Source organism: Peromyscus leucopus, chromosome 18 (genome assembly GCF_004664715.2).
Source record: "Peromyscus leucopus breed LL Stock chromosome 18, UCI_PerLeu_2.1, whole genome shotgun sequence".
NCBI lineage: Eukaryota > Metazoa > Chordata > Mammalia > Rodentia > Cricetidae > Peromyscus > Peromyscus leucopus.
The window spans coordinates 20,550,375-20,569,884 of NC_051078.1; the positions used below are offsets into that span (position 1 = coordinate 20,550,375).

Sequence of the window (19,510 nt, forward strand, 5' to 3'; positions counted from 1 at the left end):
AGGCATCGATGAGTCCTTAACCCCTTCTTCCTGCCCTGTGCCCACTACCCCACCCTGTTAAATAAAATTCCATGATTCTGTTGTGGATACAACTATGCAGTGACATAAAAAGGAAGTTAAATTTAGAGTTAATGTTGATAAGACCAGTCTTATTCTTCACTCTTGTTACCAAATTTGACAAGTAATGAAGTCATTAATGATAGGGTGATGGAATCATTTTCTTAATATGAATGCCTACCAGTCAGTGGGCACTTTCAATAGTGTATAAAATAGGCGTTCATACAGCGAGTGATATCTTCTCAAGACGTTTCTAATTATCGGCTTGAGATTCAAGACAACACACAGTCCTTAGGATGATTAAAACTCTGTAAATGACCAAATTCAAATGGGTTCTACAATTGTGCTCTGAGAAATATATGGAATTTTAAAATATAAGCTTAATCCCTTTTTAAGACATATTCTACAATGCTCAAATTGTCCATTAATCTATTATTTCCAGCTCTTCTGGATTCTCTTGCCTGTGTGAAATACAAAATCAGGAATGAAATACTGCCTCTTGGTGTTCCACCACCTCACTGCACACCGGCAGCCATGTAATTGGCACGTCCACTACATTAAAGCCCTTGAGACCTAAATGAATGATTGGTACTCAGTGCTTATTGTGATGGGCTGGTAATTACAAAATGTATGTTTTCCCATTCACAAAAAGCCAGAGCCCTGACAACTGGGTTATTCAAACCAAAATATATCTACTGCCCTTTAATTTTTTTTCTTAGTACATGCAACATAAAAAGAACTGGTACTGAATAATCCATCAAAAATTAGACTTTCAATCATATCTCAGATTCTAGTTCCAGTAGTTATAAAGTAAATGGGCATGATCACATGTCATGTATAAAACTTATGCCAAGTAAATAGAATTATATTTAAAATGTATTGTCTTATTTAAATAATATATTCTAAATTTATAAGGACATATGTGAAGAATTAAAAAAAGAGTTGATATCTAAATCAAACAAGCAGGTTATAATTTACTAGTCACAATCATCCTCCAAAATACACATAATCTTTAAATTATAAAGATGAAAACATAAAGTTGATCATATAGATTTCATCCTATTTGGTTAGCCTTCAAACATTAAATGCTAAGAATGTGGTCAATTACATCATCATAACCAAGAAACCAAACCAAAACTGCATGTTAAAATCAACCAATCTTATGGCTATAGTGGAATCCAGTTTAATTATTTTATTCTATGTTTTAGCACTACTCTAAAAAAAGTCTACTAAAAAATACAACAATAAATATACAGTTATTTACTGTTTTAAAGTAAATAATTTTAGTAGCTTTGCAGTATTGGAAATAGGCTAATTTGACCCAATATTAAAATATTCAAAGACTTTCCAAAATATGCTTTAAATGTATTAGTGACTATTCAGCCATGGAAAGTCAATATGACTATCTTATTAAGAATGACATATAAGACTGATAGTAATCAGTTCCTTCTAGCAACTAGCTAGATTGAATTTTTTTTTTGTTTAAAACACTGTATATACTCTTTTTCTTTAGAAGGAAAATGCAAAGTCTAACTGCATTTTAACCCTTAAGAGTATATATGAGGAAGTGTGTGGTCTGTTTAAGAAAATCTCATGTGTATGGCCTGATAAAACTGGTCAGTTAATAACTAAATTGAAAGTATAAAGGTGTATCAAAGTGTGATTTTTTAAAATTAATTTGAGATGTGTTTGATAGATGTTAAGGTATATGTAAGTTCTTGACTTCTCTTATTACACTTTGATCTTCACATCTTAGGACTAATAAATCAGTAGTTTTCATACTAATTTCAATTTTTACATAAATTATTCTTCACTAAAATTTAAATGTAAGGAAATGAATGAATACAAATGAAATAATTTTTCCATATTGCCCTACACCTCAGATCTAGTCATTGGTGGTTCTGTGACTATATCTAACCCACATTTGTTTTGTTTCATTCTATTTTACTGTGACCAAAGCATATTTTTAAAGTAATTTAAAGTCATAGACAACCTTGTAAATTGCTAGCTTGTCATTAAATGTGAAATTTGACAACCATGTTGCATGTTACAATTGTTGGCCTTGGACAAACAGTGCAATAAGTAAGTGAAATCTCTACTTCACTTACTGCCTCTACCTCCCTAGCCATTGCTGACATTGGAGTGCTGACATTTAAGGTTACTCCTTAAAACTCTGCAGAAAGCCAACATAATACTATCATGAATGTCTTGAGCAGTGGTTCTCCACTTTCCTAATGCTGTGACCCTTTGACACAGTTCCTCGTGTTGTGGTGACCCAAACCGTAAAATTAATTTTGTTGCTACTTCGTAACTGTGATTTTTCTACTGTTATGAATCATAATGTAAATATTTTTGGAGAACGAGGTTTGCCAAAGGTGTCTTAACCCACAGGTTGAGAACCACTACTCTAGAGTGTAGGAAATGTTCTATGTTATTCAATTTAAGTGTGTTTTCTGAGTTATTTCACTGTAACATACAAACATGTAATTTTTATATAACCTGATAACATTGGCAAAATTATAAGAATTTTCTCATTTTCTGCAATATTTTAAAGAAATAATGGCATATGATCACATAAATACATAGCCCAATATAGTTCATATTTAGAGATTTCTTATTTGTTTAGTATGATTCCTTTGGTTTGGTTATTCATACCAGTTAGGAAATTTTATAATCATAATATACAACAAGAACAAATTACTCGTTGGCATAAGATAACAGATGGAGTACCTGGAGAAGAAAACATTTTAGCTTTGATGTTGAGTGATTCAATTTTAAGTCAGTCTGTTTTGCATTTGTGTTTATATCATCCCCATTGTGCACACGCTCTGTGTTTAATTTTGATCACTTGATGTTCTAGACAAAGAAAGCAGTAGTTCTATAAAACATGCTCGTCTTCCAACTTGGCAGTCTGCATGCTGGAGATTGGAAGGGAGCCTCTAGCTCTGTCCCACTCTTCTCCATTTCCCATGAGTCATTTTCCGCTTCTCTAGGCACACCGTTCTAGCCCAGTGTCTGATGAACTGAGAATTAGTTAAAATAAAGCTGATACAATAGACAACCCTTTAAATACCCAGTCGGTGATTTCTCAAAGATGAAATGGCTTTTCTTCATTAACATATTTAAATAAATTACACTAGAAACATTGTTTAACGAGAATACATGATATATTTTAAATTCTCTTGTATGTAAGTGGGAAACAAATCTACCCTTTTTTTTTTATTAGAAATAACTAGACAAGTTAAAGCTATCATGTGACTTTTTCATCCTATTCTGTTACTGGGACTTGTCACCTCAACAGCTGGTATCATTGACATCCCTATGATTCTCCTGCATATGAAGCCACAGCAAAAGCCTAGTCCACTGCACAGGAAAGGGAGGGTACCACAGCATCCACAGGGAAGTTATGCTAATGCAATGCCCATTCTAATCATTTTGAACGTCACTAGGATAGAAAGAAATTCCACATTTATTGGAGCGACAGAGGTCCTGTCACTTGGTTGGCTTTCCCAGTCAGTTCAGTATTCATGTATGTATTTGCAGAGTGTTGTTTTGTGTAGTTTAGAGAATGAATTTTGTTGAGTATATGATTTGGAAATTTTTTTGTTTGCATTATGTCCTTAGGGGTTTTCTTTGTTTTAACAGCATGCAGCTTGACAGAAATACTCTACCCAAAAAGGGACTAAGGTATATATTTCTCTCAGCACAACTGGTGCCTTTTTCTGTTGTTTTGTAAACTTATCTGTGCTGTGTCTTCTCCCCATCTGTTTGCCGTGTAGCCTCTGACATGGAAGATGAGGTCTCTGTTAATCTTGATGCTTTCTCTGGCTTCAAGAGTAGGTGATGCTCCTTAGGAAGCGATGCCATTGAGGATGGAGGTGGGGACCCAAGTGAATCCCAGTAGGGATATCACGATGATGAAATAAAAGGAGCTTCTCCGAGGCTTTGCTCATGATGGGAGCAGCTAGTGGTAGGGCTGCAGAAGTCATTTCTCTCTTAGTAAGATGAAATTACCTCTCCCTGTTATCCTCCTCGGAAGGATACGTTGGCAAAACCTCAAAACTGAAACCGGGGAGGTGACGGCATTGGTAAAAATGCTTGGTAAGCAAGCAGGAGGACTTGAGTTCAAATTCCCAGCACCCACATAAAGAGCTGAGCATAGCACCATGAACTGTCACTCAGCATTGGCAGACATTGGAGACAGGAGAATCGCTGGTTCGCAGCTTAGCTCAGATTTGGTGAGAGTATAGTGATTCTATTTCAAAGAAGTGAGGGGGAAGGCAGTAGAGCATGGTGCCTGATTTCTTCCTCTGACCTCCACGTGCGTGTGTGTGCACACAATGCACACACATATACTGTAGACATTCATACATGGACAGATGCACACAAAAATTTACATTTTTTTAAAAATAAAAAAATAATCCCCCAAACCTTCATAGCCCACACCTGCGACAAGTGAGAATGAAAGGTTGAAATATGCTATAAATGGAGTAAAAAAAAATTATCATCACACAGCAGGTATGGCAATTCATTATTATTTTATAGTTTGTTTCATAAAAACTTAGTCCCAATTTCTGCTTGCCATGCCTGCTTTTATTATTCACCAGATTGATTTAAATCTGAGTTAATCTAATGTCACTTAGCAATTTCTAAATAGTCATTCAATCTAGAATAAAAATAAAATTAAAATTAAATTCATGACCATGAACCTACCTTACACACTATTTTTTTTTTAATGAGGAAAAGATACAGAGAAAACAGCTAACAGGGACAGCAGTATGGGTGTGATAAACTGACTGCAAGTGGCATTTTAACCAAAGAACTGAAAAGGAAACTCTAGTTCTCAGTTTGTGTCCCATTTCCTGTGCTGTTCTGTGACTGTCACTGTGCTTCCCTTAGCTTCTGGCCTATCACAGTCCACTATGTTGAATCGATGTTCTCCCCTTCCCATGACCTCCCCGACACAGTGCTTTGGGGTCCTTCTCAGTTAACTTGGCTGTCTGCTCATTGCTTCTGACTTTTCAAGTCCGTAGCTCGCAGAAGCATCCTTTTCTTCTCACATGCCTCTATTTACTTTCCCTGTGGGATCAGCCAGATGGTGCCAAATCATCTGGAGGAACTGAGCAGTTGTAATTAGATCCAATCTGTTGGCGATTGCTGTTCAGTCTGAATAGTCAGCTCCCCTCGATTGTCTTCTTGTCCTGGTGTTGCCTTGTCCTTGTCGATGTGCTCAAGTGTCTCAGCTGTGCTGTTTTGCAGATACACCCCATCATCTCGGCAGGCCAACCAAGAAGAAGGCAAGGAGTGGCTGCGTTCCCATTCTACCGGCGGGCTGCAGGATACTGGCAACCAGTCTCCCCTGGTCTCTCCGTCTGCCATGTCATCTTCAGCCACAGGAAAATACCACTTCTCCAACTTGGGTAAAATATTCTAAATCATCAATTCTGTTCCCCTTCCTTTCTCACCCTTTCAAACACCCTTGTGGGAATATTGGTGTGTTTCCATAAAAAAAGGAAAAGAAGAGAAGAGCCTCAGTATGGTGCTTACTGTACACAGAATCACTTCCAGATATTATATCACTTATTTTCATGACGGATGCTTAATTTTCATAACTATCATAGCTAGAATTATTATTGTTTTGTGATCTGAAGCTGAACTGTACAAAAGAGACCACTGTAAGTATCAGAAGCAGGGACAAATTGCGAAACACCTGACCTCGAGCACACGACCCTTTCTATTCCATCTCAAAGTCCTTATTTATATTCAGTGAAGCATCTTAGTTTATGTTGTTGCTGAACAAAATTAATGGTCTAAATGGAGACAAATAGAATATAGAAATAATTAGGCTGAGAAGAATATGCAATTAGATGACTGCAAGATAATTTCTTGAAACATTATTGAAATCAAAACGCTCCTTAACATGCATAGTATGTCACTGAAGCCAACATTCTATGAATGCTTTTAGAGGACTATATTGAAAAATAAATGACTGTCTCACCCATTAGCATTATTTGTGGGAAGTATAGTCATTTATGTAAATATCATAGAAACAGAGAAGATTGAGAAAACAATGAAACATGTCTAAACATGTCAGTTATCATTTAAAAGACCAAGTGATGGTGTAAAAAAAAAAATGTTATCTTTTTTACTAGAAAGGAGGCTCGACAGTTAAGAGCTTGTACTGTTTTTCTGAAGGATCCAAACTTGGTTCCCAGCCCCACATAGGGCAGATTACAACCTCATATAACTCTAGCTCCAGCGGGATGCAGTGTCTTCAGCCTCCTCTGGCATCTGTGCCCCCAGTACACACAACACATATAGACACACACATGTGCATACTATTATTATTATTAAGTATTTTAAAATTGATTCATCTTCTATCAAGTATATGAAGTCGTCTCCTTATTTTATCTTCTGTCAACTGAGAAAAAAAGTGATTCCAATAATGTCACCACAGATCATTCACAATCGAACAATTCGAACTTTTCAACTTTTAACCCCAAAGGGCTCAAGGCTAAATATTTCCTATTTCAGTTCTTCCCACTATAACTACTAGGGCATTTTAAGTCATAGACAATTATCTCAACCACAGTTCCATATGAGCTACTAAATAGTTATGGACATCAAGGCTTTGTTGCTGTAGCTGCACATATGGATACTTCTTTGCCCCATAATTGCAAAAGATGTATATCCTCTTTTTAACTTGGTGCATAATTATAAAACAGCAAAAAGTCTAACACTGAAACTTTTTTAAAAATTGAAAAATTTTTGTAGAGTCTTAATACTGTAAAGCCTAATCACACATAATGGAATGTCTGAAGAGAAACCCAAATCACCCAAAATATTGTAGATATTTCCTAAGTACCTCCTGTGTCCTATCAAGTTTTTGTTAATTGATATTATTTAGCTGTACATTTATGCCAATTTTCCTACACTTGATATTCTGAATAAATCTTTCTAGTCTATTATTCTTGGATGAAACATAGCAACTTCCTAATTTTTGTTTTCTAGCCTTGGGGAATCCATTAAAACTTAACTAAACAGATATATAATAACTAGGTCACACTACAAGGGATGATTGATGTAATAAATGGGAAGACCATGTAACACTTGAAGACTTAAGACTCTGAAATGAAACATTTTTGTTAGGAAGCATACCTCACACTGTGAAAGAACAGCAGTTAGTTTTGCCTGCATTTAATTCAATATAATTCCAGACTAGTGACTATAATATTTAATATGGATGTGAATCAAAATGTCATCATATAAATATAGAATACAACTATGACATTTGAAAAAAGGCCTTCTTTACCAAGAATGTTAAACATGTGTATAGAGATATATTTAGAAGTGTGCAAAATTGAAATTAATATGTTAGCTGAAGCCAATATGTCCATGGTTACAGATGTTTAAAAATTGATGATTTGAGATTATATTTCATTACATAGTTTTTGAAGAGGTGAAACACAACATGGGAAGAATTATGCTTTGACTGATAACAGACCATTTCTGTAGAACTTTAGGGGCTATTGTTTCTATTACAGTTACCTTGCATGGAACTACATACAAACCATACTTTAGCAGGGATTATAGCAGTACACTGAAAATGAAATATAATTTAGGGAATCTTAAATTTTAATATTTGTTATAATATTTCTAAACGTTTTATATATTTACACATTTTTTAAAGAAGAAAAGAAAAGGCAGTTAAAAATAATGTGGAAGTTTTGTATGTTTGGGACGCTCAATACTCAGGAGGCTGTCAGGAGGAATGAGGGTCAATGTGAGAATGAGTGAGCTTAGGTTCATGTTCACCTTACATCCGATATTACCATGTAGAATCATTGACACCAACCTGTGACTTCTCAGTAGTATACTTTGCTAAGGAGTGATTACTAAGCACTTTCCTAGAAGAAAAATTTCTTTTTTTCTCTCTCTCTCAATCATCCTTCCAATAGAATACTATTTCCCGCACCACACCCACCACACACTTCAGCATGTTTAGAGTGAACCATGCCATATGTACTGAAGAAGAAACTCCCATGGCAAAAAAACATGTATGATTCGGCCATTCATTTATTAAATAAAGCTTCATGACATTGTAAACTCAACATGACAGAAACTATTTCAAGCTATCTAAATCTGGACACACATTTTAGAAGTTTGTCCTTCAGTTTCCTTCTTTCTTTTTTTTCTTTTTAATTTCTGAATTTTGAGCCATGTATCTTAGTTACATGTCCAGATTCCATACACCACCTTAAATTTAGGTTACGTATGATTTTCTTATTTACAACAATTTCATAAAGCCATCGGTTAATAACTTGCTATAGAAGCAAGGGTGTGGAATATCTTAAAGTTATTTAAAAGCCTGGCTCAGGAGCTGGTGAGATAGCTCCGTCAGTAGTATGCACATTAATATAAATTAAATAAATAAATCAAGTCCAGTCAGTTTTCCATTGGTTCCTGTTCTCCAAGTTGTCAAGCATATAATCTTAATAAAATCAACAGTTTTTACTCTGTGTGTTACACTCGGGGCAAGGTTAGCCGCCGCCTTTTATTAAGAGATTGCCCCATATATTTCTCTTCTATTCAGAGACTGCTCTATGACTCCTCCTGCTTTTATGTGGACCGTAAAGATCATGTATTCTCTCATTATTTCCATCAGACTCTAAACATAATATTTGGATATTTTACCAAGTTAGATTACTGAGCTAGACTTTTTTAAGCATGAGTATAACCACTTTACTATCTTATTTGTATTCTATTACAAAACAACACACACAAAAAACCCCACAAAAACCTTCTATCTGTGTTGCTTTTCATCACTTCAGTTCTTTCTCCTGGTGGACAGCCTTGAAATCAGATACTATGTTATGTTTCTCTTCTAGTTTAACTATAAAAGCAGCAAACCTTTTACTAATGCTATAATTGAATGTTCTTAAGTACCGTTTGTATATTTCCAATGGAATATAATCAATATTTCCTGTAAATTCAACTATTTCCTGTAAAGTTTTATAATTTTCATTATAGTAAGCTTTCTGGTCGGACTATCTTGCACTGCCAGCCCACAAATAATGACATAGAGACTGATTATTAATTGAGATCTTGGCCTTAGCATAGGCTTTTTCCCAACTAGCTCTTATTACCCTGTTTTTATTAATGTGTGTTCTGCCATGTGGCTCAGTTACCTCTCCTCTGTCCTGTAGGTCCAACTGGTTTTGCGTCTCACTGCCATCTTCCCACCTCTCTCCTTCCCAGAGTTCTCTCTCTCCCAGGAATTCCCACCTATTCTTTCCTGCCTAGCTATTGGATGTTCAGCTCTTTATTAAGCCAATCACAGTGACACATCTTCACAAAATTCAAACAAATATTCTACAACATTTCATTATTCTACCATGAGTTGGTAAAATGTTATACTTGAAAGTATACAAAGAGGATTTGCATGGATATGTCTGTGTTCATTTTGGTAACCAAACTGTTAACAAATGTCCCTTTAAATGCTGGTATGGATATTAAAGTGATGCATATGTAAATATGTTGAAAATCATTTTACTAGAGTCAATTTGTGATGTAGAAAGTGAACAGGTTAATGTGCCCCATCTCAGTACCTTGAACATAAGCATTCAAGTTCTGAATATCCTATTGAAAACTTAATGGCTCTTATCAGCAACCATGATGATCTAGAACTAATGGCCACTGCTATGGGCTGGAGGCATACACCTGAAAAAAAAATTTCACTCTCCTCCTCCCTCCATCTCACTGTCCCTTTCAGTTTCTTGATCTCTCCTTCCTCTGTCTCTCTGTCTGTCTCTGTCTCTGGTTCTTTTCTTTTATAATTTACTTCATTCTTTATATTTTCTCCTTTCTTCCAGTTAGTTATATAATTTACAAATTTATAGTTTATTCCTTTTTCATTATAGTTCTACATTTGATTCCTTGTCTCCATTTCATTTAACTCCAGTGCGTAACTATCAGAAGGTTGTTCTGTCTAATAGTTCAGTTAACATTGTGAAATATTGAACATAGTTTCTTATAAACAGTACATACACACTTTTGGTTATTTCAGGGTCTAGCTTCCAATTTAACTTTATCACGAGGACAAGTCATTATATTAAGATGTGTCATGTGTCAAAAAATAGAGCAAGTTTTAAAAACTCAAACCAATTCAATTCAGCATTGCTGACGTGGTTCTCCAGTGTCCTAACAGTGCTCAGCAGTTTCCTTTATAGCTAATAGCAGTTTCTTTTATAGGCTCTGGCTTGTTCCCTATATAGCAATAACAAATTCACTTTTCTTAAATATGAGGAATTTCATTACGACAAATTCATGATGGCTCTTTCTCGATTTTTCTGCCTCAATCCTATAAAAACTTTGAAAATGTGGTGTTCTTCTGATGCCATTGTTTACTTAGTCAGCCATATCTTTTTTTTTTATATTGATGATCATCACTTGGTCTAAATCACAAGATACTTTAAGAGCTATAAGGCAATAGACAACTGACAGACTCTTATTTGAAATTGTGCATTCAAGATACTACTTTGAACTGTTTGTCTTAACAACCTCATTCTGGTATTTTCATCTTAGACTCAGCAGAAAATGGCTTTTTTATGATACTCTTTCTAAAAGACTAGATACCATATGTACTTTCTTTAAAGAAAATGCTTTTTATTTTTCTTGGTGACCTTGCCCTAATAAACTCACATCAATATAGCTCAAAATGACTTAAATTCTTCACCTGAAAATAACTACAAAGCTCTTCCTGTGGAGATTGGATTTTTCTTTTTCATAATTTACTTTCTTTTCCATTATGCTTTTTCTATTAAAGTGGTGATTATGCCCTAGAAAAGAAGTCTGTTGCCCTGAGAGAGACAGTGTTTTCTTTATCATTTACTAGAAAATATCATCCATTATATCTCTAACACAAACAGCTGAGGAGAATTGTTGGTGGTGATTTCTGTTGCTTTAGAAACTGGCAAGATTATTGCCATGAGAGTGTTCAGGGGAAGGAACTCATGCCTTCTGTCACTGATGTTTCTCAGGTGGACTCCCCACCGCCCTACAAGTGAGGGTTCCTAACATACATGCTTTTACAAGAATTGGGATTGTCTTTAACTTTGTTTTAGTCAGTTATCTTCCCTGTCCAAGTCCCTGAGCCTCTGCTTTGCTTTCCAGTGAGTCCCACCAACCTGTCTCAATTTAACCTTCCTGGGCCCAGTATGATGCGCTCCAATAGCATTCCTGCCCAAGACTCCTCCTTCGACCTTTATGATGATGCCCAGCTTTGTGGTAGTGCCACTTCTCTGGAGGAAAGACCACGTGCAATCAGCCATTCAGGCTCATTCAGAGACAGCATGGAAGAAGGTAATAAGGTTGGAAATGGGAGAAGATGAAACTGATGTTATTTCATGGAAGTCTGAAAGGAAATTAATTTCATTATTCACAGCATAAAGATCTTTGAGGTGGAAGTGAATCTGCAGGTGTAATTCTTATTTTGGGTTTACTAAAGCTTGAAGATACTTTATTGTTTCTTTACACATTATGAAGTGTGTCAGTTTCTTTTAGAATTGGTGCTTGATTATAGAACACTTTGGATAAATCCAATGCTTCCCTACAGATAGAAATAGGGCTTTAGGGCTGGGCGGTGGTGGCGCACGCCTTTAATCCCAGCACTCGGGAGGCAGAGCCAGGCGGATCTCTGTGAGTTCGAGGCCAGCCTGGTCTCCAAAGCGAGTTCCAGGAAAAGGCGCAAAGCTACACAGAGAAACCCTGTCTCGAAAAACCAAAAAAAAGAAAAAAAAAAAAAAGAAATAGGGCTTTAGAGAATCTTGACATATGTGTCATGTATTAGAACAAATGTTTTAGTTGACGCCGTATTAAAGAGCTATAAAGATATATAAGCCATAAAAGGATTATCTTATGAAGCTCTTATGTTGATAACTTTTATTCTCAGCTCTGTGTGCTATTAGCTATAGTAACATTTTAAAATTTATATTCTACATACATTTTCTAATACAGGTCATAGTTTTATCCAATGGTAATGAAATTCATACCTGGCCTAGTAAATGTCTTTTTGTTGTACAATTGCACGTGAATGCTCTAAACAAATCCATGCAAATGTTCCAGGAAGCTAAATACATGCTCAAGTGTACATATTTTCTCAAGTGTACATATTCTATAAAACTCAATTCTAATTTAAGGAATTTTTCTTTAATTTAATGAAACATTTTTAATTACCCATGAAGAAAGCATATGGCATGCACATCATAAAGCATGTCAGTTAAGAGGAAAATAAAACTAAACATAGAAATCCAATGTAATTAGAGTAAAATCAAACATAAAATCCACCTTTAATAACTGTGCATAACACAAAACCCCTGAACTTGAAACACACCAGAAGGTAAGCCTTTAGTCTTGAGTTATTTATAGGCTCAACTTGGGGAAGTTACCTAGTATTGTGAGCTCCAGTTTCTGTTCCATTCACTATGTAGATTTCTCATGTGGATGAGATGGACATAAAATGTAGCTCTTCCTCCTTTTTTCTCCATTGAATCTCCTTTTGTAATCTATCTTACAACTTCAGGTCACTACTGCAAATTTAATGTGCTAGCACAAACTCAGGTGCCCCCTTTGCCACTGCCTTTTGGGAAAATAAGCAAACCATTGAGTTCCCTGTGATAGATGGTGGCCAGCTGATGGTGCAGCATAGTTCAAAAAGTATAACTGAAATGAAATAAAAAATAATCTGAAATGTTAGGCCCTTGTCTTTATGAAGTGATTGTGTCATGTTCTCGCATAGGAGCCTCTTACACTTTTTATACTCTGCTAAACATATGGATGGCTTTCTAGAGTGCCCCATTTACAAGCAGAATGATGTTCATTGCTGGGAAAATTGGCAGCCAGTGTATGAAATTTAAATAATATGAATTGTTGAAAGCTAACAATTGTTGAAAGCTGGGTGGGTGAAATGAACTCTCTCTTCCCTTTGCATTGCATGCTAAACCATTAGGGCTTGCTTAAATTGTGGTCTAGAATGAAGGCAGTCTCGAACTGGATTGAATTCTTGCTCAGTGCTCATACTGACAGATGAGAAGACTAAGCCACAAGCTATAAAGTAATAGGTCTATAAAAAAGCACGTGCCAAGAAGAGTGTGAGAATGGGCCTTTCTGGGGCATTGTCCATCTTCCTTCTGGTACTCTAGGCTAACTCTTGTCATTTCTTTCAGCGTCACTAAAGAGCAATGTAGACATTGAAAGAAAAGGTCTTTTCAGAAGATGAATGAGTAATGCTTTGTGCGCTTGATGAAGTACTAGTATTGTCCCAAGCCCTAGTATTTATTTTTCATTCCCCTTTTCACACACATCTATATACTAATAAACACTTCTGCAGCCAAGGAGTTGGACCAGTGGATAAGAATGCTTGCTTTACAAGGATGATGGCCCAATACCTGTATACAAAGCCAACCGTTGTTGTGGACACATGTAAACTTAGCACTTGGAGACAGAGACAGGAAGATTCCCTGAGCTCCCTGGGCAAGCTGCCTAGTCAAAAAGGAAACTTCATTCCAGCAGGCGACCCTTCTAGTGACATGAGGAGAGTGTCAGAGGAAGCCACGTGACAACCTGTGCTGGTTACTAGCATACATCCTTAAGCAAGCACTGATATTATACATACAGACCAGGCAACACCCCCACCACAACACACACCACATCAAAAGTAGTAATAAAAAGATTCTTCTTGCACTCTCTCAAACTTCATCCCCTGGTTGCCATCTGGGTTGGCACTATCCCGGGCAGCTTTCACAGCTCTCTATAGACCAAGTTAGAGGCATTGCCCTCTGCCCTTGAACTACCCAATGGATCTCAATAGACTCTGGGTTACTCTGTTTTAGTTTTCATTTTCATTGTGGCTTTTGACTTCTTTTTGAGTACGCAGGGTTGTATCTCATTTATGTATGAGCCCAGGATTTTGCGATAGTGTTAGATGTTGTATGTGTTCAGCTAGTGAATTAAAAGCAAGAACAGCATGATTCCATATGGAGAAGGGAAGAACTTGTCTACAAATATAACTAAGCATTAGTTTACCCACCTTTTTGGTTTAATACATTCTAAGTACAGAAGTAACGTCACATCTTCAATTGTGATGACATTGTATTCAATGTGTATCAATGAGTTAGAATGAAATTTTCATCCCAAACTTGATCTTGAGGTAGAAATGTTTTTATATTGCTAAAATTTAAAAAGAATTGATCCCCCATTTCAAATGGCACAATCAATTCATCACAATAATGAAATACCAAATTGAATCAAGTACTACTTCCTTGGAAATATATAGAGAAAAATCCCAAAGGTAGATCTTGATGTTAGGAGAATGAAATTCGGTGAGCGAGATATGAAAGCCATTTAGAAATTTTTAAGTTTCTGTTCATTATATATGGGAATTTCCTGCAGCTTCCCATTTGTCCAAGTGGTGGGCCACATGCCGGCTACTTCTCTCTGTAACTTGGCGAGTGACCACAGCTAGCATGTAAATTAGGCCTTAACCCATTAAACAACTGGATCTCTAAGAGTTTTTCCAGTCAACTGTTTTCATAACCGGGTCCTTTTCTGTGGTTATTTTATATCTCTAGCCGCCTGTTCTTTATGTTTTCAATAAAAGTGAACTTACAAGTTGACTTCATTATTATAACCATGTGCTAGCTGCCTGTTCTTTATGTTTTAAGTAAAAGTGAACTTACAAGTTGACTTCATTATTCTAACCATGTGCTTGGTGTTTTCTCCAGTTCATGGTTCTTCGCTGTCACTGGTCTCTAGCACATCTTCTCTGTACTCTACGGTAAGTATGGTCTCTTTTTCTGCCTCTGCCGTGCACAGATGACCAAATAAACTGGTATTAATATAGCAGTTATCCAGTAAAATCGGGCCCTCCTGTGGCCTGCTTACATGGCATTCACTCAACTTTAGTGCATTCATTATGAGCAGTGAGTAAGGGTATATACTATAAAACATGCTGGAGTGTGACAAGAGTCCTTACACCATGCGTATGCCTTACCCTCTGTCCAGGCTGCTTCTTCACTTCCTCTCTCATCCATGGCTAACAGCATTTAATAGCATTTTCTCCAGTTATTATTTTTAACTTTATTTTTGAAGAAGATTATACCAGGAGAAACTTGAAGAACTAGATATGTGGCTTTTGTTTGGGGATTTTTTTTCTCTAGAAAAACAAACAAACATCTTCTGAAAGACTTCACTTTTAAATTTTTTTTCCTCAGAAGATGAATGCCAGTGTTTCAGCTTCTCCCAGTGATAGATACTATGATTTAATTTTTTTTTTTTGAGAGAGAGAGAGAGAGAGAGAGAGAGAGAGAGAGAGAGAGAGAGAGAGAGAGAGAGAGAGAGAGAGAGAGAGAATGAGAATATGTTTGTCCTTGAAGGTAATTCCTTCTGTTTAAAATACCCATCAGGAAATTACATGCTAGGTAAGCTTCCTTCAGTGAGATGTGAAAAGCAGGTAATGAGTCTTGTCCAGCTTTAAGTTTTGTGAGTAATCTTTATTTTTGTATTGAAAAGGCATGAGAAGGTCATAGTCTTTAGCTTGCACTCAGCAATTATGCTTTAAGGACAAGACTGATGGTTTTCACCTTTCTTCCCCTTTTTCTTTGCATGTATTAATTGTACAAATAATGGGTTTCATTATGAGATTTTATACTTACATATAATATGCTCCGATCATCCGAAATCCCCCCTTTCCATACCCTGCACTCCATTCCCAATGTGCTCCTTTTTCTGCCTCCAAGCCCTCCTTCTACTTTTATGTATTATCTTGATTGTTTTCATTAGTTATTATTGTTGCATGTTTACATGCATATAAATATATAGGTTGAAATAATACAGCCTTTGCTTATAAGTTAACCTTTCTTATTTCCTGCTTTATATACGACATACAAAATCAGACTGTCATTAGAGACATGGCTATTTTTTTTGCTTCACATTTAATGGTAAAAATTGCCAGTACATTCTCTGATGAAAGTATCAGTGTTAGTGTTTAGGTAAATGTACTGTTTTAGGCTAATTGGTAAAAAAGTAGGGAAGGTAAAAAATAACTTGAAAGAACATGTAATAGAGATATGTTAAGATTTGGTGTTCCTCCTACTGTGCCAAGATTGTTGCTCCTTGAGATTATGTTTTATATATACTATTGAACTTCAGATTTTTATAGAGGAAGAAAACTTGGAGCATCTTTATAATCATTGTTTTGCTTTTTAATAGGCATTAGTTGTGATAATCACATTTTAAATAATTGCAATAATAATATTTGAACAAAACTTCCATTATGATTTAAGAGCAAACAGATCATGGGTTTCAGGGAAAAAAAAACAGATAATTAATTGGTCTACTGTAGGGTCTGACAGACCTCCCTATAATAATAATCATCTTCTCTATCTACACTATTTAATACCTTAACTGTGGGGTGTCAATTACTATTGATTATTTGCAGTACATCTAGAGACTGATTGTCACATCTCCATCTCCATTTGAATAACCAAGTATGCTTAGTAGGTGCTCAAATTAGAGAGGACAAGTTTTATGCTTAAAGCTATGAATTAGCACAAAAAGGCAGGTTGTACTGTTTCAGCATACACTGTATAATCCTGAACCTCCAAAGTGTGTACAGTTGAGACATGCTAATTAAAATAAAACCAAGTGGACAGATTTTTTATAAGCTATTATTTGCCTTATCAAATTTATTCACATATATATTTTCTTCTATATATATATCTCCCACCCTCCTGCCCATAAGCCCTCTTCCTCACCAATCTTTCTTTCACATTTGTGTCTATTCATTTTGTTTTGTGATCCACAGAGTTTAACCATGGCAATCTATATGGCCATGGGTGTGGAGTTATCGGTTGAAGCCTAGTGGGCTTAGCAGGGTGTGCCCACTAAAGAGAATTTTCCTCCAGAATCTACCAGTAGCTAAAAGTTCAGAAGTAAAGGGTTTTAAATTATAGGATAGTAGGAGTGGGAAGGTAAACTATGACAGTAAGCAGGCATACATGAGAATTAATATGTTCAAAGAATTAGTATTATATGGGGGCCTGGAGAGGTGACATGGTGTTTCAGAACACTTGGTGCTCTTGCAGAAGACCTGGGTCAAATTCCCAGTACCCACATGGTGGTTGGAAACCATCTGCAATTCCATTTCCAGGGGATCTGACACCCTTTTCTACCTCCATAGTAGAATCCACTTGTGGACATATGTAGCTGGAGACTTTCTCTCCAGCTTCCGCCAATCCCCGCCAGTCCCAGAGCCCACTTATAAAATAAACACATCAACTCTTATATTATTTAAACTGCTCGGCCATTAGCTCAGGCCTACCATTGTCTAGCTCTTACTCTTATACTAAGCCCATTTTTTTTAAATCTTGAAAGTTTATTTACATGTGAAAGTAAAGTAGAACCCCTGTCTTAAACATGCTGAAGAGAAAAGACCAACACCAAAATTTTTCTCTAACTATTATACCCAAACCACAACACACATACACACCTAATCCACACATAAATGAGAACATACATATAAACAGTCATAAGCAAATAAATAATAAAATTTCAGTTGGATGATTTGGCACACAACTGTTATTCCTAAGCCCATTTTTGTTAATCTATATTTGCCACGTTTTCCGTGGCTTTATCTGTTGCCTCTACATGATACTCCCTGGATGGCAGCTGGTGTCTCCTCCCCCTGCCTTCCTGTTCTTTCTGTTCTCCTCTCTGTTAGTCTCTCCTATACTTCCTGCCTGGCTACTGACCAATCAGTGTTTTGTTTATCAAACAATCATCTACAGCAGAAATACTTTTCATGCTGTAAACTGAAGCAGCAATTTCAAATTAACATTTCTTCCTTCCCAGGGATGCTAGGGGAAAACTGGATAGATAGATAGATGTGCATTCTTCCCTGTTTCAGTTAGCCATGACCAGATATGTCAGGCAAGTTGCCCCATGTTCATGGACTGTTCCTCTAAGGTCAGACTTCCATACCCATAGGGTCTTTGCAAGCCGGAAATCACAGGCTTGTTGTTATCAGCCAAGGATTCACCTCTAGAAGCTTGGAACCTGTGTGCTTGTTTTAAGACCCACATCCACCCTTTACAATCTGGGGCTTTTGTCTAACAATTTAAATTTCTGTAATCTGTTCTGTTTTTGTTTTGATTTTTTAAGGCCAGAAGAGGTCGTACACGCCTTTAGTTTTAGCTCTCAAGAGGCAGAGGCAAACAGATCTCGCAGACTTTAAGGCCAGCCTGGTTTGTGTAGCAACTTCCAGGACAGCTAGGGCTGCATAGAGAGACCCTGTCTCAATGATAATGATAATAGTGGAAATACCCAGCTACACTAAGAAGAATCTCTCCTCATTTCCTGTCCTTTTTAAATAAGGACATAGGCTTTCAAACAAGCCACAGCCCCTGCCACCTCCTCTTTCCTCCCTTACATTGAAGTTGTCCAGACTGCTGCTTGTCATTCTTGTATTTCTTAATATGTCAATATGCTAACATTACAAAACAAAGCATAGCCTAGAGGACTGTGTGATTATCCATTTTTAATACTTAGAACCTTTTAATTTTTGTATGTATGATACTGTTAAGCTTTTACATTGGTGAAATATGAAATTTTTATTGATCCTACTCCGTGTTTATATTCTACTTTCTACTGATTTCATGGGAAGAAGGCCCATGCTTCATCCTGATACATGTCCTTCACAAATTGCTTAAAACAAAGACAGTAATACAAGGTGATTATTAATAATAAACTTGGCTAGTTTGAGAAATACAGTAATCAATTGATATTTTTAGACAGGATTTTTTTTATATTGTTTGCTATCCTTCAGTATGTTAGTCTTGCTTCAACAAACTCACTCAAAATATCATGTAATCAAACTCCACTATAACATCCTTAATCCCAGATCTAAGCCACTGGGGGAAATAGAATATTGTATTTGCCTCATTGCTCCATTTTTATGGTAGTAGGTATCACTGGTAAAAAAATAATCATGGAATATGAAAGAAGGCAAGGATTAAAGAAAACAAGAGTCTTGGAAACTCAGCTATGAGAAAATTCATGCCATTAATATGTAACTAACATCTGTAACTTGAGGTTATTTTAATGAAAATGTGATGATGTGATGATCGTATTTTGTTTCATCTAAATAAAGTAGATCTCTTTTTAAAAATGCATCAATTATTTATTGAGTCTTTATAATTGTAATGTAATCTGAATAAGCCTAAAGGCAGCATATGACCAGAATAAATTGATAATATGTATAAAGTATTATGTAGTCGAACAAAGAAAATCATGCATAAGGCTTAATCAAGTTACTGACTTAATATTCTTTTCTTGTACTGAACACCAAACATCATATAATGACTTCAAATTACTAGAATTTAAAAAATAAAAACCTTGT

At 36.1% G+C, this 19,510-nt stretch overlaps 1 protein-coding gene across 8 annotated transcripts in view; it reads left to right on the forward strand.

Moving 5' to 3' along the window:
- The window catches only part of Nav3 (neuron navigator 3), a 767,863-nt gene that overhangs the window by 679,464 nt on the left and 68,889 nt on the right, over window positions 1-19,510 (forward strand). For 7 of the 8 annotated variants that reach the window (XM_028873083.2, XM_028873084.2, XM_028873088.2 and 4 more), the window contains 4 exons: window positions 3,703-3,744; window positions 5,317-5,477; window positions 11,230-11,418; window positions 14,838-14,890. In XM_028873083.2, coding sequence (XP_028728916.1) covers window positions 3,703-3,744; window positions 5,317-5,477; window positions 11,230-11,418; window positions 14,838-14,890 — 445 coding nt within the window. The remainder of the gene's footprint in view (window positions 1-3,702; window positions 3,745-5,316; window positions 5,478-11,229; window positions 11,419-14,837; window positions 14,891-19,510) is intronic. The other variant, XM_028873085.2, reaches the window with a different exon arrangement.